Consider the following 23,993-nt stretch of genomic DNA (forward strand, 5'->3'; position numbering starts at 1 on the left):
TGAGTTGGATCCAACCGAAGATTCTGTGAAGCGTGCGGAAGGTGTAGAAGCAGGAGGAGGCGGCTGCATTGACTGTAGTAGCAAAACACACAAGATGATGGATGGAATGTTGCACAATGGCAAAACATTCACCCCCAGTCGCAGATCTGGGTTTAATCCATCGTTATTTTGCCAAGCCACCCCAGTTCAGACATGGCCATATGCAAATCAGTCTTGACCCTGTGCCTCATGGGAACAGTCCAGCCCAAACTGCCAAGCCATGTCTTCCCTGGACCGGAATCAAGCATCCTAGGACCGGTTACTGGCTATCAGCCGTCATCAGCCAGGATAGCTTGACTCCAGTGGCGTAGTGAGCACGGGACCCACGTCTGGGCAAACCCTTCCCACATAGGGTGAACAGCAAAACACACAAGATGATGGACGGAATGTTGCACAATGGCAAAACATTCTGTATGGTCTGGAGTCTTCTGAGGAGCTGGTTGAAGATGCCGGCATAGCGAGCATTGCCGTAGTCGGAGTGGCTGGCCATGAGAGCCTGCGTGACGGTCTTTTTGGTGTTGAGTGGGATCCAACCGAAGATTCTGTAAAGCGTGCGGAAGGTGTGGAAGCAGGAGGACGCGGCGGCATTGACTGTAGTGGCAGGCAAGAGAAGTCCGGGAGCTGGTGGCCTGTGTGACGTCTGCCAGATCTGAGTCCACAGCCCCAACAGGATGGGATTGTTAATGTTGCATCCTTGACTGAGAAGGTTCTCGTTGCCTGTACGCCAGTCTCCCGGAGTGGTTTCTAAATGTTTTGCACTGGTGGGCAAACTGTTTTCAAGAGCACTAAGGAACGCACTGTAACGCTACTGTCTTAAACCGCTTCTCTCCAAAGAGGAGGCTCCCATCGCCATACCAGTTGTGAAGGTTGTCCCTCACTGGACCTCTTCCAGGCATGTCTCTGGAGGACAGCGCTGGTTCTGACCACCACGCTAATGCCGGCCATATTATCCAGATGCGCTCCAATCCAATAACATGCCTTGACCTTCCTATCATTTCAGCAAAGAGACCCGAAGGTCCTCGGGGACTATTGGAACAATCTTGCCGGCCATGTCCCCAAGGGCATGTGTGTGGCAACCAGACAGACAGCATTCATGGATCGCAGCGCCAAGCGGGCAGAGTAAAACAGATGTTTGCCAAAGGCAGCAGTTTGTTTGGATTCTCTGTCTGGCTTGAGTGAGGATTCATCCTGCTGGTGTAGGGCTGTACAATAAGACCCAAGAGTAGGGGGCTGGAAGAGAAAGTCCAGATCATACGGCTCCGATCTATGCAGCCGGGCTACCTACATGCTAAAAGGCCGGGACAACATGGCTTCAACTAAGGAGCCATGAAGGAATCTGGGAGAATGTGGTTTATTCGTTGATGTGGATTGGTGTCCACCACAAGCAATAAAGTCACTATCGTGATAGGTCGAGCCAGAAGTTTCAGTAATTTAAACCTGAGCACAACCCCTGGTAGCTGTGGCACAGAGCAGACAGGCCCAAGCTAGAAAGGACCGCGGGGAAAGCACTTAGGGGCACATGCATCAATATTGCTTTTTGCGATTCCTTATTAGCGAAAAATTAGGAATCGCAATTAAGGAATCGCAAAATGCAATGCATCAGGAAATCGCTAAAAAAATTGCGATTTCTTAATATTCCTTAATTGCGAGTCGCAAATTGCGAGTCGCAATTAAGGAATACCTCCCCCATTCATTCCTATGGGCATAGAGGCCCATAGGAATGAATGGGAAGACATTCTCAATTTGCGATTAGCAATTAGCGAATCGCCAATTGAGAATGTGATTTCAAGGGTGCAAAGGTGTCATAAGGACACCCTGATGCACCCCTGAAATCAATCTGTGCCTATTGGTTGTGCCCACACATGCTCTAAGGGCATGTGTGTGCACAACATGAAACTTTGAAAAATGCACAAAAGTGCATTTTTCAGTTTTCGCAAATTACCAAGAGGATCAACCTCATGGTAATTTGCTCCCCCTAATTGCGAAATCGCAATTTTTTAAAGTTTCCTGCATTGCATTTAAGGAATCGAAAAATGCGATTCCTTAAATGCAATCGCAATTTGAGAATTCGCAAATATTTGCGAATTCTCAAATTGCGAGCAGGGCCGGACTGGGAAAGGAAGCCGGCCCTGGCAAAGTTCTCGGCCGCCCCCCCCCCTCCCCTCGGCGAGGGGGGGGGGACCTAGCTCTTTGCCGGGGCCGCTTTTCGGCCGATTTTGTTACAGGGCCGATTTTATGCTGCAAAAACGGCCCTGTAACAAAAACGCCCAAAACCGGCCCCCACCCTTGCGGCCCACCGGGGGATTACCCGGTGCCCGCAACGGCCAGTACGGGCCTGATTGCGAGGGCCTTCACCCTTCATGCATTCCAAAAGCAGATTTTGCGATCGCAAATGGCCGATTTTTGCGATTTGCAACGTTTGCGATCGCAAAATCCTTAGATGCATGTGCCTGTTAGAGTCAAAGGGGTCTCAGGCAGAGGGCATAACAAAGTCAGTCAAGTTTCAGCCGCCCCTGGTCAGCTGGGATTCTTCACAGTAATGTCCTCTTCAGCTTTGTAGGTTCCTGCTTTATGATCCCTGGCGAGCCTACACTAGCTCAAGGGTCAGGATGACTTCTGGGCACTTTCTAGCCAATGGGGTAAACGTTCCTGGGAGCAACCCTAGTCCCTTTTTCAGTATTTTCTGTTTTCCTTACTACAAACAGGCCCAAAATGCCATGCGCAAGCCATTTTCAGATAAAGCGAAAGACTTCGCCCACGCTAAACTTGCACTCTGAGGCTTTGGGGTGCTTGTGGGTTGTGTGATATTTATTTTAAATACCATGCACCCTACCTTGTGGGAAGCAACGTTTACACTGGCATACTTAATATTTGTAAAGTGGGTTTTTCCCTGTTAAAAAATTTGATTCAGCAGGACGCACTGCAGGGTTGCACTGCAGCAGTCAGAATACTTTTAGCACACTAGACGTTGGCACAATAAGCGCTGCAATCCACAGGTGACAGTTAACTTGTCGTGCCATGGGTATAATTCTACGCCATATTTTATGGCATTATTATAGAAATGTTAAATACGTCCCTCATGGATCAGCCTATTGCTACAGTTTTTTAGAGGTCAGAGCACATACACAGGGCACTGAACAGAGGTGCCCAAATATGCACATTCTAAAACCAGCAACAGAATCCAGATAAAAATGGGGTGACCGCGCAAAAAGGTGCATTTTCTCACAATATCCTTGAGTATGCATGAGCGGATCATTAAATGGAAGTAAGGACTCGGCTGGTCCCAGCCAATGCTGCAGGTTTTCTGTCATAATATTTCTTTTAGTCTCAGTGGAGGCAGCTGTCATTCTATTACCTTGGCTGCCCTCCAAGCCACCACTGCAAAAAATGGACTTTTGTCCATTTGTGACCCATCTGGCGCCTCAAACCCTGTCTCAGGGGGAAGTATCAAGTTCACTGGTATTTTGTAAATCAAGGTCGAAGGCACCATCAGTGTCATCAGAGAAGCCAGCCATCCTATGGTTGCACCCCACTCTGGCCCCGGTTAAGAGGCAAAGCCATGAATATAATAGAGTCTTTGTTGCAGCTGCAAAGCAGTAGAGGTACAGGACTAGGGCCAGGGCGCATGACAATGGAGGGCAAGAGCCCTAAGCATGTCTCAAAGAGCGTCAACGATCACGCTCGGACCGGCGTAGATTCTGGATCTGTCTTCAATGTCATCTCTGAACCGTTCGGCGGCACCAGCACCGTCATCGGGCGTTGAGAACCGGTGGGAATCATTGGACCAGAGTGGACGTCTGAACAGGAGTCGCTATTGGCCCCATAGTGAGTCCCGAAGGATAGACAGTTCTTATGATGAACTCTCCAGACTGATCCGTCACCCAGGGAGAGCCTTGAAGAAGTATCAAGTGGTAAAGACGCTAACCGTGTAGGGTGGCTTCAGCTTCAGCTTCCAATGTCCAGCTGTCCTAACTGGAACCTTCATCTCCATATACTCCTAGCTGACATGCGCACTTCTAGAAGGCGGATAACAATAGTCATGGAAGATGGCCGCCTGAGGAGGAGCCGCTTTACAGAGCTCCAGGTCTAGGGATCACCTTTTGGTGGAAATCCCCAGATAGACTGCCTCACCGTCCCCCCCCTGCCACCCCCCGGGACTGGATATCAACATACATCCGAACTTACCAAATAGTTTGGACTCACGGGGAAAACTCACCGTGTTTTTTCTTCCTCCACCGAACTCCTGGGATGAGACGACGATCTACGTGGTGCCCGAGGACCCCCACTGCAGCCGCTACCACCGGGAGCGATCTCGCACATGACGCCGCAGAGCTGGCTCCTCTCACCAAACTGCAGCTCCCATCGCTCGATGCCGGAGGAGCCCACAGTCCAGTCCTGATCGGCTGTTCAGCTCCGGGCTGTCTCTCGCTGCGGTCTGCGCCCATGACGGTGCGGGGCTGACCCCCCCCCCCCACTCCGGACTGCTTTCATTTCCCGAGGCTGGAGGATCCCGCGGTCCGTCCCGATCATCTCTGCCTCGCCCCCCCTTTCGCGCTGCACAGGCTGCTCAGAGCCTGAGATGGTCTCTGGCGGTGCCTCCCGGACATCGGAGCTCCCTGTGTTTCCCACTCGGGAGTTGCTGGCTCTCTGCTCCCGTGTCGAGGAGCTTGGTTCTTTGGAGCTCTGGTCCTAATTTGGCTCCTTCGACGATGCCCGGAGCTTGCTTTGATCTGCCGCTGCCGATTTGGAGAGATTGCACGCGGCGGCCTGAGGAGGCACCTTGAGGAGGTGACTGTTGTTCACTGGGCGCCGAACCCCCTGCTGTTGCGCCTCCATCCCAGTCGAGCCTGTGCGCCTGTTGCTTTGGTCCGAAACGCTGCTTTTCTGAGGCTTTGCACTGTGTGCAATCTGTGCCAAGCGCCGCATACCCCTCTCTCCAACCCTATACCGCGAGATGAGTAGGCATCGGTAAGTCTGCGGGATCTCAGCGACAGGAGCTCCAGGATAGTTGCAGTTCGCTCCCATATTTACCTTTAAACTGAATCCCGAACTAGAAGCTTATGATCCCACACCCCACTTCCCAGAAATATTTGGTCATAATTCGATTTTTGCACTATTTTTTACTCTTACTTTTTTTCCCCTCCCTCATGACAATCTAATCTAATTGGAACTCATTTTGTCTTGTTTACTCTCGGGCAATCTACATTGTTAACTAAGACTCCATTTTGTCACTCCCCCCTGCCCATCGGAGTTATAGACACTGTGAAAGGACTAACATCACCTACACGAATTCAGCAGCCATCTTGAAAGTAGCCCTGACACCACTTTTTTATCACTAAATCCTTCGTCCCACAACCCTTAACACTCTCTACCTTATTACCTTGTGCACTTTACAAATTTATGTTCAGATTATTATTGCACTGCTGTTCACTTTGGGTACTTTATTAATTTAGATTGATACTACTATGTTTAAATCTATTATTTTCATTGTCGTTCCCCCTCAAACCTACACTGCATATCTCTCTTCGCCTCTAACCCTATAATTGTTATTACTGCTCATTATCACGTGTCCTTACTCCATTTAAATATTGTACCTTGATCATGTTCTCTTAATTTATATGTCACTCCTTTTCAATCTAAATTCTCTATATTAAGCGACTGCATCTTGATATGTCCCTCTCTCCCACATACTTTTTTTTTTTTTTTTTTAGCATGCATTACCCCCGCTATCCATAATTATAACTCCCTCTTTCCACTTACTTCCCTTTCTCTTCTTTCCCTCTTCTATTCCACCTTTTAACCATTTCTTCTTCCTACTCAATTACACCACGTATTTCCATTTCCCTACCTTTACCACCTCCCTCTATTTTTATCGCCCATCCCACTGACTCTCCTTTTGAACCACCCTACTACCTATACCCCTTCCATAATATTTTCTTCCTCATTCTCTACTTCCCCCTATTCTCCAGCCCCCTCCGGGCTAACAGCTTTTTGTTCTCACTCAGTTTACAATGTTTTTATATTTGCACTACCTTTTATACCGTTACGATTATGCTTTTTTACTGTGACGCTTTCCATCTTATTTCTTTTTTATCCAGGAATGTTCGTTATGCTATATCCCCTTTCTGTTATACACCCTGTTATACTGTTTTTTTATTCTCCTCTGCTTAGTCCACCCCACTGCCGATCATTGCAATATGTCTCACGATACTCTACTGAACGCTCTCAATGTTTAAACCTGTAACACCCAATAACCCTACCTACTGCTCCCTTGGTGACTGACCCCCCACGCAGCCGAGTCAGGCACTGAAGCGGGTTGAGGACAGCCGCCGTGACCCCCCCCCCGGGCAACGCCCACTGAGTTAGGCCACCCCCCCCCACCGCCTACGACATTTAAGAATGTGCTGCTTCCGGAGGCGCAGCGGACGGGCGCAGCGGGCACGCCGGCGGTGCGCCGAAGACGCGCCAAAGGCAAGCCCATCCGCGCCCGCCCGCGACCTGACAGGACCAGGGGCCACGCCCCCTGCCCCTCACCCCACCCAGGTCAGGACCTACAGCTCGGCTGCCATAAAAAAGATTAGGCCCTCTACCATGGCGCAATGCCCGCTCTCCTTCCTCCCAGTCGAACTTCCAATCCAATGCCCTGGCTGCAAACACTCCTTTGACACCATTGAGACGCCTGCCACGTCCCAGGAATACCAGATGTACCTGTTAAACTGTCGATCCCTTCCTCGGCACAGCACACAAATATGTCTTTTACTAGAAAATTACAACCCAGACGTTATCTTTCTGACCGAGACATGGCTCATGTCTCATTCAGAGCCAGACATAGTCTCAGCCCTACCCCCCGGGTTCCAAATCCACAGACTAGACCGGACCAAGGGAAGAGGCGGAGGCCTGGCTATCATCCTAAAAGATAAGTTTGGTTGCCGCACTACTACTGAAGCTATTCCTGAGTGCGAGAGCCTAGCATTCAGCATAGACTTCACAGCGAACAGCTCCTTCTCTGGCACCCTGATATATCGCCCCCCAGACCCAGGAAAGCTGTTCCACAGATCTCTCCCAGATATCATCGCTAATCGACTTCTAACCTCGGCCAACTATACGGTTCTAGGAGACCTCAACTTACATTTTAACTCCCCTACAGACCTTGCTGCCAGGGAACTAACAGAGGACCTAGCAGCCTTACAACTGATCCAGTTGGTGAGATCCCCCACCCATGAAAAGGGGAACTTACTTGACCCAATTTTTAGCAACTGCTCCAAGTTAATGGTCGGACAACCTATCTGCCTCCCATGGTCAGACCACTTTCCTGTCCCACTCACCTGGTCTACCACCAAGCCTCCTTCACTGACCCCCCATCCCATTACCAAGAGAAACTGGAAAAAACTTCTCATAGAGCCATGGACAACTAACCTTGAATGCTCTCGCCCACCTCCCTGCACAAACCCCAACCAAGCAAATAACAACTATGAGGGTTGGACCAGGGAATCACTGGACACGATCCTTCCTCTACGGAAATCCATTCCCAAGAGGTCACACAAATCTGCTCCTTGGTTCTCAGATTCCCTGAGAGACCTAAAACGCCTCTGCAGGAAAAAAGAGAGAGCCTGGCGACTAGACTTTCTCCCAGAAAAAAAAACCCAATACAAAGAGGCTATTAAGGCCTACAGAAATGGGGTTAGGGCGGCCCAGGCCTCCTACTTCGCAGACCAAATAATGGCAGCAAAATCAAAACCCAAGGAAATTTTCCACCTGGTCAAAAAATGCATTACCGTCAACACTGCCCCCCCAGCCCCGAAAACGCTAGAACAATGCAATGAACTTGCAGACTTCTTCCATAACAAAGTCACTCAGATCTATTCCGCCTTCCCTACAGCTGCCAACAACTCAATAACACCCAATCAGACCTCTCCGACTAATTCCCCCTCCCCAGGACAGCCAACGCTGGACCACTTCCCCCCACTAAACCTGGAGACATTGCAACAACTGGCACGCCAAGTTAAATCTGGCTCTCCCCTTGACCCTGCCCCACCAGAAATATTGCTCCAAGCAAGCCAAGCCATTCTTCCCGTGGTGCTAGAGCTCCTTAACTCATCCATATCCTCCTGCACAGTACCCAATGGATGGAAGAGAGCTATGGTACGGGCTCTGCTGAAAAAGCCCACCCTCAACCCAGAAGATCACTCCAGCTACCGCCCAATCTCACTACTTCCCTGGGTAAGCAAGGTACTGGAGAAGTACATAAATACCCAACTGACACAGTTTCTGGAAAGCCATGCACTCCTTGACCCATCCCAGACAGGATTCAGACCCAAACACGGTACTGAAACCGCCTTGCTGACAGTCACCGAAGAGTCCCGAAGGATACTAGACCAGGGAGGATCAGTGGCAGTGATCCTCCTTGATCTAAGCGCAGCCTTCGACACGGTCAGCCATGCCACCTTGCTGAACCGTCTGCGCAACATCGGTGTCGGAGGCGATGCTCTAAGATGGCTTGATTCATTCTTGCACAATAGATCCTTCCAGATCTTTGACGGGGACACAATATCAGCCAGAAAACCCCTAGACTGTGGAGTACCACAGGGCTCCTCTCTGAGCCCTGCGCTCTTGAATGTCTATATGCAACCACTGGCTGGGCTCGTCGAACCTTCGGGTATAAAAATTGTATCATATGCTGACGATACCCAGCTAGTGGTTTCAATGACTCAGGAAGGCGCCGGTCACACCTCAGGAAGTCTGATGAACTGCCTAGAGGACATTAAAAAGTGGATGACATGCTCCTCTTTGAAACTTAATGGAGACAAAACCGAGCTCATGCTCTTAGGTCCCGCATCACCCACGTCACTTCCCTCCATGTGGCCTGGGTGTCTGGGCACCCCTCCCACTCCCAAAGAAAGTGTAAAAAGCTTAGGAGTATGGCTGGACAAAAACCTCTCCTTCTCCACCCAGGCTACAAAACTATCCGCCATCTGTTTTAGCTTACTCAGAACTCTAAGGAAAGTCCTCCCCCTCCTCCCAATGGAAGCCAAACAAGTGGCAGTTCAGGGCCTGATTCAGTCCCGGCTGGATTCAAACAACGCCCTGTATGTGGGTGCCCCTGAGACGTCCATGCGAAAGCTACAGGTGGTCTAGAACTGCGCAGCCCGCGCCCTGCTACAGATTCCAAGGACACAGTCTGCTAAACCCGCACTGAGCAGCCTACACTGGCTCCCAGTGAGACAGAGAGTGGCTTTCAAGGCACTATGTATTGCCCACCGAGCTTTCTGGAAGTCAGGTCCAGCGATCATTAACAAACTGGTCACTCAATACCACCCTAATAGACCCCTTCGGTCCACGGAGGCCTTTCTGGCCGTAGTCCCAAGAGTACGGAGAGCCAGGACCGGAGGAAGGATGTTTTCCTTAAAGGCCGCTAAAATGTGGAACTCACTCCCACTACAAATCCGGTCCAACCCTAACCTACTCTCATTCCGCAAACAATTGAAAACCTTTCTGTTTGCCAGGCCCACTTAAATCTCAGTCTCCGCCACCCTCAGCTCGGCTATCCATGCTCTAGCGCTTGGACGCCCATTTGGGCAGCAATCGCGCTTTACAAATCACAATACAATACAATACAATACAATAACACTTACAGTTTCTTCATGCATTAATTAGAACAATAGAGCCAGGGATGGACTTGCCAGCCTTAACCCATCTGGAGGAGTTTGTGGAGCCATGGGCCCCAAAGGTGCACCAGAGAAAGCTGGCAAATGTTCAGCATGGCTTCTTTGAAGATCTCGATCTGTTGCGGGGTCGATAATAGCCCAGAAGACTCGGTGCATCGGAAGCATCTAAGGACGCGACTCTGCAGCAGGTGACTTCAATGGAGTGAGACTGACACCTCAACCCCTTTGCGCCTTCTCTTTGGACTCCAAACGTTGGGATGTGGCTGAATCCAACTTCTCATTTTTTATGCTTACGATTTGACTTGGACTTTGACTTACCAGGTGAAGGCGAGCCGAAGTGGACCGGTCGCAGGAATGTCCCCGGAACTGAGACCAGATCTGCAGCTTGGAGTGGAACCAGGATCCGCGCGAGGGCCATGACTTCTTCCTGTGTTCAGTGACATACATCACTTCGAGGTCTCAAATAGCCTTTGGGTGCATTAGGACACACGACGTGGTTGTATGACTATACAACTACCTCTTAAACAACGAATGCCTCAACCACGAAGGCTAAAACACTACCAAGGCCAAACCACTACTTTCTGTACAACGAATGCCTAAACCACGAAAATTAATCTTTTTTCATATTTCCTGAATTTACCACTACGTTTTTAAAATTGCATGTTTGATTCATGGTTAACTTAAACATTTTTATTTCAATAATCTTTAAATTTTAAAAATTTTAAATCTTTTTTTACATGTGCTGTTTGAACATGCTTGCCCCCACCAATTGATTGTTCTCTAGCACGGCCAGCAATTATAAGCATACTACAGACGTTTCCCTCATAAAAACCAATTACGATTATTAGTCATGTGGTCGAGAGACTCGCACCCAATTATGTTATGTCAGGTGTGTTTTCAAACTTGTTTAAGACTTTAAACATCAGATCCAGGGGACGCTATATAATAATAGTTAATTAAGGAAACTCCTGATTGAACTTCGGTGGGTAAATGTATTTTTAGATGCAACAGAAAACATGTTTTCTTTTGATGAACTACTTTAAAAAATATATTTTTATAACTCCAACGGCCGTTTCACAAACAGGTCTCTTAGAATTTTTTTTTTTTTTAAATCGATTGCACTACAGAGTTTTTTTTTTTAATAAATAATTCACTTAAATTAAACATAGAAAAAAATGCACATCCACCATTTTGTAACTTTTTCAACTTTTACAAGCAGAGATAAGTTGCATCGTGCACTGTTCTTGAGCACATCACTTTAAAACAAACCAACACTGCCATCAATTGGCGCCTTGATAACTGCGGGTTATTGTTATGCGCAATATAAATTTTTATCAAATCAAATCTAACACGCCAAATTAAAACAAACTAATATTTCTACATCTTAATTAAAATCCTGAAATGTACAAATGAATATTACACATTCCTAAATTATTCAAAATATGTGTCGTGGTTCGGGTGGTCGTTTTTAGTGTACAGTAGTTGTTAATGAGTTCGTGGTTCTGGTAAAGGTCGTGGTTAAGGCTTCGTTGTTTAATACACTCGTTGTTAAGGATTCGTTGTTCAGGCTGTTTCCCACGTGTCACATGACTAGGAGTCACATCCTGAACTCAGGCTCCAGAGACAAGCTTTGTGCAGATCAGTGACCGACACCTGTTTCCTGTAGCCATGGCTTGGCTTGAAACCTATCATTTTCAGTAGAGACGTCATTCCTTAGTGCATTGTAGAAAAGATTGGAGGCAAAAAGGTTAGAAAGTTGGGAGAAGAAAGATTTGAATTGACATCTACATGCAAAGATGGCCCTTGACTGGAGCACAAGATAAGTCAACTGACCTGCAGGTACCTTGACAGCTGTGAGAAAGACTGGAGTGCAGGCGGGGGCGTCATTAGTGATGGGCACATTATACATGTACATGTACAGGAATTTATATAGCGCAAATCACCGAGCGGTTTCTGAGCGCTTGCTTAGGGAACCCGTCCTGGTATTCCCCTGTGAGAAAACCCCGGCAGGGTATTCGCAAGGTGAAAGCCAGGCATCCCGCCGCGAGGGGCCGTTGTGGAGATTAAGCAAGCTATTGCCCAGAGTCGCAAAGTGTGAACCCGTGAATCGAGTAGGCACCGGAGCGAGAATTGTCAAGTCCATGGACATTTTTTAGGACTCAAGACCCCGCAGAGCCGGGAATTGAACCCTGGTCCCGGGCTGACCTCTGCTTCCAAGTCTGCCTCCTCTAACCAGTGAGCCAGACTTCTCCACTGCATTGAGCTGCAGTGACAGAATCTCTTCAGAACCTCTGCCTCAGGGATCTAGCAGGCACCCCTAGAGAGTGCACCACTACAGGTGTAACAGTGTTCAGAGCCCAGGCCAGTAACATCTGGATGTCCCAGACCTGCGAAAAAGAAATAATCTACCCAACATCTGACTCTCTTGTCTGCTGTTCTACACATCACCAACTTTCTGACTGCTGACCACCCCCTCTCTACTCTTATTAACCTCTCTTGGCGTTTAACGCAGTCGACCCTCGCCACACTCGCCACTCTTGCGCCTCTAGACATCACCAGCAGTGACTGCGTTAGTCCTCGTCCCATCATTGCACCCAGTTTATGTCTGTGTCCTGGTGCTCTCATGATCTCTGACCACACCCCTATCAGAAGGTGTCCCTGGCGGTTCAGTCCTGGGTACCATCCTCCTCTCTCTCTACACATGAGCATCTCTGACGTCATCAGATGTCACTTCTGTGCTATGTACTCATGTGATCTCATTCCAATTCTCCCCCTTCTCCCTCTGACTGGGAATCTCTGACTGACCTTCAGTCATCAAGCAGTGAATGCCCCTTCTCTGGAGTTAAATACCTCAGCCTCTTGCTCTCTACCTCTGTTGGTCTCGGATGTATGTCATCACAATGCATGCTTTTACTACGCATGCCTTTACAACGCAGGTTTTACAACGCAAGTCGTTACAACGACTTGCGTTGGGGAGCGCTGGATAGTGGAATAGTTTAATTTACTATTCCAACTCCAGTCCCCGTGGATAGTAGGGAAGGTTTTCGATAGTAAATTAAATTATTCCCTATCCTACAGTGCCCTCCAGCGCAAGTCGTTGTAATGACTTGCGTTGTAAATCCTGCGTTGTAATGGTAGTGCGTCGTAAAAGTTGCATTGTGATGGATGTTTCCCGTTGGTCTCAATCCCTGTCCTGATGCTGTAACATCAACTCTTTCCGCCAAGTAGCCTGGCAAGCAGTTCTACCCCTGCTCTGGACTACAAGAATTGATTATCTCAAAAGGGGAACTGAGGACAGATTCCAGCTGCTCAGCAGCAGGGCACAAACGCTCATGCCCCATTGCAGTCACCAAATCACTGATCAACAAGCGAATCATTAGGAGGTTAGATTTCTTTTCTTTTTTCTTTTCTTTTTTAAATCTTTTTATTGGTATTTACAGGTTACATATAATGACAGACAAATAAACTTGACGTTCTTAGGATGATCATCGCCTTGGGCCTTTGTTGTGAGATTGACTGTTCGACATTGTACGCCCTTAGGGACTGGCTCACAAGTGACATTTAACACTTATTTTCGCCTTTGACGTGTTTCTCGTTAGAACATAGAACATAAAACGCAAAACATACGGTGGTGGTGGTGGTTGTTTGTGACAGAAAGCTACGACCAGATTAGGGGTTGGGTCAAGCTTTGTCTATGGAGGTTTGAAGAGTCTATGAATTTATCTAGTTTAGACCACATCTCTCTGTTGGGGTGTCTTCCTGGTGTCTTTCTGAGTGTGGTGTAGTCTGCTCCTCTGAGGAAGATCACCCAGTTCAGCCACCCTTTGAATGTGTCCTTGGCGGTGTTCTTCCAGTTCGTGAGTACTATCTTAGTTGCTGAAGTGAGGAGGAAGTCGAGGAGGTTTCTGTCCTCTGGAGTGGAAATGCCTGGTGTGATGTGTGCCGTGACGATTGTGGCAATTGTTTGCCTAAGGCTGCAGCCCAGCATTCTGTTTGTGAAGTCTAGCACCTGCTTCCAGAAGTCTTTGACTTTTGTTCAACTGAAGATGAGGTGTTCTAGGTCCCCCCTCTCTGTTCCGCAGTTCCCTGCAGGTGTCGTTGTCCTTTAGACCTATAGAGGATAGGCGAGCCGGTGTCCAATAGGCTTGGTGGAGTAGCCAGAATTTGGTCTGTGCTAATACTGGGGATGTCATATTTTTTCATGGGGATGCCCACAGTGTTTGTAGTTCTTGTTCTGCAAGTTTGGACTTTGTCTGGGTTTCCCAGTAGGTTGTCTTTTTGGCGTTAAGTTTAACCGCATTGCCGCTAGCGGTTTTCCCGCTGTGTGCGGCGTTTTTAAAAAAGCCGCGATACATGACGAGCTGAGCTCGTCCTGAGCATGCGAGCGGCGCAACTCATGACGAGCTCAGCTCGACATGAGCGCGGAAGGGGTTAAATGTGACGGGTCGGAGTAGTTTGTATAGAAGTGAGACTTGGTGCCCTGTCTTGTTTATGTTATCTATAAACTGGAAGATGGATGGGGTTTGTCTGTGTAGTTTTGCTTTAGTTAAGGCTGTTTTGATTCCTAAGAAATTGTAGAGTTCTATATCTGGGAGGTTGTGTTTTTTTTTTCAGATAACACAGCCTATAGTCTGAACTCCTTAAGCAACTGTCCTCCCACTTACAATGTAATACGTTTCTCACAACATGCCGGGCCTGGTCACAAAGGCAACTTACACTTTTAATGAATTTAATACTTTGGAGTAAGTTTACTACTTTCAGTATTCACAAACTCTAGTCCTGATTCACAAAGGTAAAGTTACTCTTTTGTGTAAATTTACAATTTTCTTGCTATTCACAAACTACAAGTTGATAGTAAGTTTACGACTCTGGAGAAACTGTAGTCGGGACGGGGCACTCCACACACATACGTATAGGTAAAACGTACATTTTGTAGTACGTTGTTTTACATTTTGAACCGCCACAAAATGTACTACTATATGCAGTCTGTGAATCAGGCCTGTGGTCTTTAAAGTTCCTTAGACTCATGCCTACTTCCTCCTAGAGGTGATATTATGTACGCATTATGTGTGCATACAGCACACCAATACCATTAACAGTCATTCACCGCTCGCACTGTGGTGCGAGCGGTGAATGACTGTTAATGGTATTGGTGTGCTGTATGCATATAAAAGAGAACACAAAGGGATCTTTTGTTTTAAGTCTTTGAACTTGGCGTCCTTCCCCTTTGGTGTACTTGGACCCCTCTCTTCTATTCTTCGCATTATGTCTGTACATGTTACCTATTCTATAGCATCACTTCTATATGTAACCTCCAATCTTCCTTTGTTCCATTATTTACAAAGTGCATTGCTTCTTTTCAAAGTGCTCTGATTTCAATAAATACAGGTAAAATTAAAAACAGTCTTGCAGATGGGCAAACAACAATTTTTGACAAATTTCTTTTATTTTTGGTATCCTCCGATGAAGTCAGAGGTTGATCAGATCCTTCCATCGAATGAAGCGGCCGGTCTCAGCTCCCTGGTGAGGAGGATGAGGGGTTTGAGGAGGATGAGGGGTTTGAGGGGGATGAGGGGTTTGAGGGGGATGAGGGGTTTGAGGAGGATGAGGGGTTTGAGGAGGATGAGGGGTTTGAGGAGGATGAGGGGTTTGAGGAGGATGAGGAGTTTGAGGGGGTTTGAGGAGGATGAGGGGTTTGAGGAGGATGAGAGGTTTGAGGAGGTTGAGGGGTTTGAGGAGGTGGCCGACAGCACATTGGTTGATGGTCCGACTACGTCTTCCTGGTGGGGTGGAAGAGGCGGTTCTTGTGATCATCCGACTGCAGGTAGGCCTTGAGTTTGGGCCGAGATTCCATCTTTTCCTTGAAGGCCTTCAGATGGGGGAAGCTGTTCAGGCACTCGGGGGCAAAGATCAGGTGGCTTTGGATGACATCCAGAAGATTGTAATCTGCAAAGGAGACCTGTCCAGAGGAAAAGACATGCCAGGTGATGAAGGGATCCCTCATGGGATAAGAGAGAGTAAGAGGGATTTAGTAAAAGATCTTTCCAGAGAAGATGAAGAAGAGAAGGAATCCCCCTGTGTGACCAGAGTGAACGACAAGAGGAAAAGCAAAGGAGATCTGTTTACTTGTTAACGGAGAACAGCCATAACAACGCGGGGATTACCCCGCACTGCCATTACAACGCGGGGATTACAACGAAAGTCGTTACAACGACTTTCGCTGGAGGGCGCTGTTGGATAGGGAATAGTTTCATTTTCTATCCAACACCTTCCCTACTGTCAACGTGGGCTGGAGTTGGGATAGAAAATTTAACTATTCCACTATCCAGCGCCCTCCAGCGAAAGTCGCTGTAACGACTTTCGTTGCAATCCCCGCATTGTAATGGCATGCGGGGTAAAAGCCTGCGTTGTATTGACATACAACCCTTGTTAACATTGCTCTCAAAACAATCCCTGGGTGAGCAACCACTCTGGGGCTCAAGGACGGTGGAGAAAATGATCAGAAGAGCCAAGCCTTGTAATTCAGGCGAATGGGAAGTAGTGACCGTTTCTTTCTAATATGTAGAGTCAGAGTACACACAATCTAGGTCTGAGCACCACAAATCTTCTGTGCACTTTGCAGTTTCTTCATGGAATGCCAGCAGCATAAGATCAGCTGAAGGATTTAGTCAAGTGGTACTTGTTGATTTTTTATCTGAGCCTCTAGGGGGTTACACCAAAGAGACAGAATCACACAATCTTAAATCAATCCTGGCTTGTACCTGCAGTCAGATCAGAGGGCCCGATTCACGGAACTAACTTAAGACAAAATCCTAAACGTACTACTTTTGGTATTCACAGAAGGCATTTAGTAGTAGGAAAGTTAGGATTTTGTCTTAAGTCTGTCTTAAGTCTGTCTTAAATCTGTCTTAAGTCTGTCTTAAGACTATCGTAGGTCAAACTTAAGACAAAACCCTAACATTACTACTACTAAATGACTTCTGTGAATATCAAAAGTAGTAAGTCTAGGATTTTGTCTTAAGTTAGTTCTGTGAATCGGGCCCAGTGTTTTCAAGTCTGTAGATCAAATGCTGCAATCATGGAGTCTGAAAATTCAGCAATCCAACATACAAGGCATTGCTATAATAATTTTTTTTAATTGATTATATCTCAGACAATTCCTTTATGTGAATCCCAGGACAAAAATCTTTTGACGCTGCCAAACTAATCACCATCCTTGATTTTTTTCTTTTTTGGGGAAGATCTGTCGAGAGGAAAAGACAAAGAGAAGGAAGAATAACCCCAAAAAAGGGAACAAGAGAAAAGAAGAAGACTATGGACAAAGTGCCTCGTCTGGAGAAGAAGAAAACACAGGAGATGAAGGAATCACCAAGGGATAAAAGTGAGTAACAGGAAAAGTAAAGAGGGCGGGTCCAAAGAAGAGGACACTGGAGAAGAAGGAGGGCCCGATTCACAGAACTAACTTAAGACAAAATCCTAAACTTACTCCTTTTGGTATTCACAGAAGTTAGGATTTTGTCTTAAGTTTGTCTTAAGTCTGTCTTAAGTCTGTCTTAAGACAAACTTAAGACAAAATCCTAACTTCTGTGAATACCAAAAGTAGTAAGTTTAGGATTTTGTCTTAAGTTAGTTCTGTGAATCGGGCTTGCTGTCAGCAAGGGATAAGAGTGAGCAATGGGCAAATGGAAAGGGGACCGGTCCGAAGAAGTGGACAAAAGAGACAGGTAAGTTAAGTAAAGGAGACTTTCTGAGCAAGAGTACACCAAGGTCTTGAAGCAGCACCAATGAGAAAAGGGAGTTGAGGAGAAAGAAGAGTGATATAGCCAAGAAAACCTGTTTGGAGGAGAAGAAATGGCAGAGATGAAGGAACTTTCAATATGGACCAGAAGCAGTAGGGGAAAGGAATAGAGGGGAGTAGGGCAAAGACAATTTATCAGGAGATTAAACTGCAGAGAAGGAGTGGTCCAAGGGACCGGTGAGAGATGGAAAACATGAATGAACCCATGGTACCATCCACTTCTAACCAACTTCCCCAAGCTCTTCTGTTTCAGGTTCCCTAAGCCCAGATGTAGGGTTAGTTAGAACACGTATACCATATGCCCGTTCTGTCTCTGCCGCGGTGTGAATCAGTCACCTCCATGTAGTGTGAGAGACCAGTAACGCAGACCACATGCCCCTTGGTACCAGCCATGCTCCGTCATCTTGTACACTGCGATGGCGAAGGCTCCGCAGACCCACTATGTCTCTGTTACCATAACCCATCATGAGGGACACAGTTGAGGGGCCCGTGGCACCGGACGTCTCCAGCCCTGTGGTTTTCCAAAGCCCAACCTCTCTTTAACCTGCAGTTCATTATCACCCCTCCAGAGGGCAGTGATGCTACTCACCTTGCTACCAGCAAGATATCCAGATGCATTCTGGGAGAGAAGACGCTCAAAAGGCCTCAGCTGATTGGGCAGATCTTCCATGTACTTCTCCTTGCTAGTTTCCTGTATCGAAATACATCAAACATTGAGAAATCCAATAGGTTTGGCCTCTGCATAGTGCATTCACAGAGAGACACCCAATATAGAGGCATAGAGTCACCAAATGCAGATATATATGTGCTGACTCCTATGAACACAGAACAGCAGTCCTACAGGCACCAGCAGCAACTACCCTGCAAACAGGCTAATGTTCATCCAGGCAGAAAACATACAGGTATTCAGCCAATGAGACCAACAAGCATGTAGGCATCTGTGTACAGAGACCAACATGCATAGAGGTACTCATGCAAATCAACCAGCAGACATCATTATACACAGAAAAGACATATAGACAGCTGTGTACAACAGCACCATAAATATAGGTACTTATGACAGAACGAGCCCTGGACACATGGACAGAACACTCAGTCACAGAAGCAGGCACCGACAGACTCACTTAGATACTCATGTACCCACTCACCCACTCAGAGACATATGCACTCACTCACAGACCCATTCAGACAACCATGCACCCAAGCAGCGATCCATTCAGACAGTTATGCTTGCACTCCCAGACCCACTCTGAGAATTATGGAAGCACACAAAGACACATACAGAAAATTATGCATCCATTCAAAGACCCACTCAGACACTCATGCTCCCACTTATAGAGTCAGTCAGAACTCAGTCACCCACAGAGGGACTGACTCACTCACTTACATACCGACACACTCATCCACTCATTCATTTACTTACAGACCTACTCAGACACACATGCATCCATTCACAGACTCACTCACAAACTCACGCATCCATTCTTAGATGAATTGAAACATTCAAGCGCCCACGCACATAACCAGTCAGACACTCATATTCCCAGTTAGAGACCCACTCAGAGACTCATGCTCTCACTCATACCCCTCAGACACTCACGCCACCACTCACTCACCTACTCAGACACACATGCATCCATTCACAGACTCCCTCACATACTCATGCATCCATTCTTGGATTCATTGAAAAATTCATACACCCACTCACATAACCAGTCAGACACTCATGCTCCCAGTTATAGACCATCTCAGAGACTCGTGCTCTCACTCATAACACTCAGGCACTCATGCTGCCACTCACTCACCTACTCAGAGACTTATGGATCCAATCTCAGAACCATTCAGACACTCATGCACGTAGTTAGATGCACAGAGTCACTTATATTGTTGGCCATTTTATATGTGCTGGTAGCTATTGAATATCTGCTGTTGATTTGTGAATTTGCAACATATTCACAAATTTGAAAATAACTAAAGAGTAGAGAGTTTAAAAGAAAATGAACTAGTGTTCAGGAAATAGGGTGGCTCTGAGAAGAGCCGTTGTGTTTATTGTGTATAGATGGTAATTACACATAAAACAGGATTCAGTGTTTCAGGTTAGTAAGGAAGACCCTGTTGCCTTTCTCTGTGAAATGAACTCCATCAGTTCTGTAGCTATCATCCATATCAAAGCGTACATTTTTGTTGTAGATAGAGGCCAAGTTATGATCTTGGACGAATGCAGAAACAGTTTTTTTGACTTTGTCTAACTGGATAGAACTTGTTTTCCCACTTCCATCTCTGCCTTTGGCATAGGTTGGAGAATACCAAGGCAGTTTGAGGGAAAAGTTCAATTAATTGAGCAAAAGTGTCCTTCATTAGGATTCTCACTCCTACTCAAGTAAGTATGCCTTGGCCATTGCCACCACAGTGCACAATCATGAGGTCAGGGTGTTGGCAATCTGCAATGCTTTTAAACACAGGCAGCAATCGATGCCACTTTAACCCTCTCTGGTCAATACAGGTAATGTCCACATTAGGCAAACCCACGTCCCTGTCAATGACAGTCTTTCTAGCAAACTCTTTAGCCCACAATCCACACTCCAATCTAACCATTTTGAAGGCAAGGTGGAGTACCACACAGGAGAAGGCTGGAGCTGAATGAGGCAGTTTTCCGATGAAAGGCAGTTAAAATGATGGACCGGACCTGTTTAAAAAGTACACATTTGATTGGATGGTGTAAATATACAAGTTGATAAAATTAGGTAGTGCATTTAAATGATAAGTAAGTAGATATATGATTGGCTACGGTGAAAATAATAAAATGTAATACAAACTTTGATATGCTTTAAATTCTGAATAGTCAACCACACCTGCTACCGTACATTTTGAAACTAGTATGTTGCTTCTAGAATGCGTTGTTAACAATTGACCTACTGGTTCAGGAGAGTGTTCAAAAAGGGGTGGCTATGGATATTGAGATACAATACTGTGGGGGAAGGGTATTAAACATACTGCACTGTATTAGTTAATATTAGAGTGGTTTCGACTCATTATTTATGAAGGAGGGTTTATATTCCTACTCAGGAGTTTCTCATGAATTGCCGTGTAGTTGTAACGTTTTAAGAGTACCGACCTAAATATGTTTCTGAACTCCCGCAGTTATTCATGAATTTGCAGCGAAGTTACATGCAGGCGGCGCTGAGGGTCGTGATGAATTCACAAATATGACCAAAAACACTACCAGATTGGGCTTCTTTATTAAAGTGCAAGAAAGGGTTAAGAAGTATTGACCGTTGTGAAGTTGAATAACAACAGTAAAGTTTGAAACTGATGTTTTTATTTGCTAACTTCGGCAGTATCACTGAGAGAAAAGTTGTAACGAGTGCCATTTATGGTTGCTTTGTATGGGAGTGGTGTACAATTCTCATGTTTAGTTTTCACATTTTCTGTGAGAGTACAGTGCAGCTGACAACGTAAAATATATTACTGACCAACCAAATCAATTAAAGGGTATGTGAATTAGAGTGTAGTTTAAAAAAAAATGTTAGTGAAAAGATGCATGTGTACATGAGGTGGATGAAAGTGTGTTTGGTACATGCAAAAGTATTTACAGTAGAAGGGGGGATTTATGAGCGGGTGTGTGATTGTTTTGTAGGTTTATGAATGGGTAGTGTGAATGTGTCTGTGGGTGTGTGAGTGTCTGAGAATAGGTTTGTGAGTAGTCCTTTAATCATGTGTTGCCCTGGAACTGTACAGCCAGCATGTGTAGTTTTACTGCATACTTGAATTGCAATTAAGCACTGCCTGCTAAGTTTTAAAATTCCATTACACTATGTACTAGTTACCCAGTTAGGTAGGGTGTAGGTAAGCCATTGGGCAGGGTACTATGTGCTTAGAAGGTAAGACATGCACTTTAAAGTCCCAGTCAATCACATGTGTAGTGTGGGACCCCTAGGCACAGTTAAATATTCATTGTCGTACCCGTACTATAAGTTACATACGTATTTACAAAAGCAGAGCGACTCACCTAGCCAGTCAGGGAGAGACAGAGACTTGTAGGTATTTTGTGACATGCCCATTCAGCACTTAAGTATCCAGCAGCAACAGAGCCATTTGCACACGCAGTTATACTACTATTCACCCATACAGACAAGTAGCCAATTAAACATGGGCCTACTACTGCAGTGCCTGTGTGTGCAGTTTTACTGCTAAGTTGAGTTTTTTATTTAATGCTCCTTGCCAAGCTTTAAACTTCCCTTCTACTGCATAAAAGTCATCCCTAAGCTAGGGTGTAGGTAAGCCACAGGGGAGGGTGTCATGTGCTTATACTGTAAGATATGCACATTCAAGTTTTAGCGCATCACATGCCCACTTCCAGACCTATATGCGTCTACCACCCACACTGCAACTCACATACATATATACAAAAGCATAGAGGCAACACCTACCCATTCGGACAGAGATCATGGGCCCGATTCACAGAACTAACTTTTTTTTAAAAATCTTTATTGAGTTTTATATCAGAACTAACTTAATACAAAATCCTAAACTTACTTCCATTTTGGTATTCACAGAAGTTAGGAGTCCTAACTTTAGGACTCCTAAATGCCTTCTGTGAATAATGAAAGTCTTAAAGTTAGGATTTTTCTCAATTTAGGAGTAGTAAAGTTAGGACTCCTAACTTTAGGACTCAAAAACTGAGAAAAATCCAAACTTTAAGACTGCCAGTATTCACAGAAGGCATTTAGGAGTCCTAAAGTTAGGATACTCCTAACTTTACTACTCCAAAACTGAGAAAAATCCTAACTTTAAGACTTTCGGTATTCACAGAAGTTAGGAGTCCTAACTTTAGGACTCCTAAATGCCTTCTGTGAATACCGAAAGTCTTAAAGTTAGGATTTTTCTCAGTTCAGTTGTAGCAAAGTTAGGACTCCTAACTTTAGGACTCAAAAACTGAGAAAAATCCTAACTTTAAGACTTTCGGTATTCACAGAAGGCATTTAGGAGTCCTAAAGTTAGGACTCCTAACTTCTGTGAATACCGAAAGTCTTAAAGTTAGGATTTTTCTCAGTTTTGGAGTAGTAAAGTTAGGAGTATCCTAACTTTAGGACTCCTAAATGCCTTCTGTGAATACCGAAAGTCTTAAAGTTTGGATTTTTCTCAGTTCAGTTGTAGCAAAGTTAGGACTCCTAACTTTAGGACTCAAAAACTGAGAAAAATCCTAACTTTAAGACTTTCGGTATTCACAGAAGGCATTTAGGAGTCCTAAAGTTAGGACTCCTAACTTCTGTGAATACCGAAAGTCTTAAAGTTAGGATTTTTCTCAGTTTTGGAGTAGTAAAGTTAGGAGTATCCTAACTTTAGGACTCCTAAATGCCTTCTGTGAATACCGAAAGTCTTAAAGTTAGGATTTTTCTCAGTTCAGTTGTAGCAAAGTTAGGACTCCTAACTTTAGGACTCAAAAACTGAGAAAAATCCTAACTTTAAGACTTTCGGTATTCACAGAAGGCTTTTAGGAGTCCTAAAGTTAGGACTCCTAACTTCTGTGAATACCGAAATGAGTAAGTGCCTTCTGTGAATACCAAAATGGTAGTAAGTTTAGGATTTTTTCTTAAGTTAGTTCTGTGAATCGGGCCCAGAGACACTGACACATTCAGTCACATGTTCATTCAGCACTTATGTCTCCAGTAGGAACATAATCAGTTGCATAAATGATAATAAACCCCAACACTCAGTAATAGAGCCAGTAGGTAATATACAGCCACTTGCAGGGACATATAGAGACCCATACACATACTAATACAGCAAGTCATATATTGAGATAGTTACTTATACATCCAGTGACACAGACAGAGAGTGACTGATACACGTATTCAAGTAACTACTCAAGTAGTGACACTCTAAGTCACCTATGCAGACAAGCAGCCTTTTAATCATGTTGGGCCTGCTACTGCACAGCCTGTGTGTGGAGATTTACTGCCAGGTCAAGTAGGCATTTGAAATCCCTTGCTAAGCCTTTCACTTCCTTTTCCCTACATACAAGTCACCCCTAAGGCAGGCTGTCAGTAGACACACACTGACACACTCAGACATACTCTAATGCATACAGTAGCACACGCATGCACAGATTGATGCATACACTAACACAGTAATGCTCACACGCGTGTTTTGACTAATACACTCAGTCACACACTGATGCATATGGTGATACAGGCATGCACACTCTAATTTAAATATGAAAGGTAAGAGACTTAGAGTTCCTATAACATAATGGCATGACTGTTTGTATTAGAACTTAAGTACTTACAATTTAATTTAATAGTAAATAATGAAAAGCTAAATATTAGGATTTGTCTTCTTTATTTCAGACATCTATTTGTGCATTCAAAAGACAGGTATAATGCCGAAAAAACAGAAAGAAGAAATTAACAGAGGAAATGATACTATCTACTGACAACAGAAAAACAAAAGGGATAGAATGTGGACAAAGAGAAAAGAGCTGCTGGTAA

The 23,993-nt window shown here is 45.5% G+C and overlaps 1 protein-coding gene across 1 annotated transcript in view; it reads right to left on the reverse strand.

Annotated features, from left to right (window-relative positions):
• Positions 1-15,439: 15,439 nt before the first annotated feature.
• Positions 15,440-23,993, reverse strand: part of LOC144766986 (glutathione S-transferase P 1-like) — an 84,296-nt gene continuing 75,742 nt past the window's right edge. Inside the window, exons 6-7 of the mRNA XM_078650653.1 lie at positions 18,092-18,193; positions 15,440-15,663 (exon numbers count right to left, since the gene is read on the reverse strand). Coding sequence (XP_078506779.1) covers positions 15,475-15,663; positions 18,092-18,193 — 291 coding nt within the window. The 3' untranslated portion in view covers positions 15,440-15,474. The remainder of the gene's footprint in view (positions 15,664-18,091; positions 18,194-23,993) is intronic.

Source organism: Lissotriton helveticus, chromosome 1_1 (genome assembly GCF_964261635.1).
Source record: "Lissotriton helveticus chromosome 1_1, aLisHel1.1, whole genome shotgun sequence".
In the NCBI taxonomy this organism is placed as follows: Eukaryota; Metazoa; Chordata; class Amphibia; order Caudata; family Salamandridae; genus Lissotriton; species Lissotriton helveticus.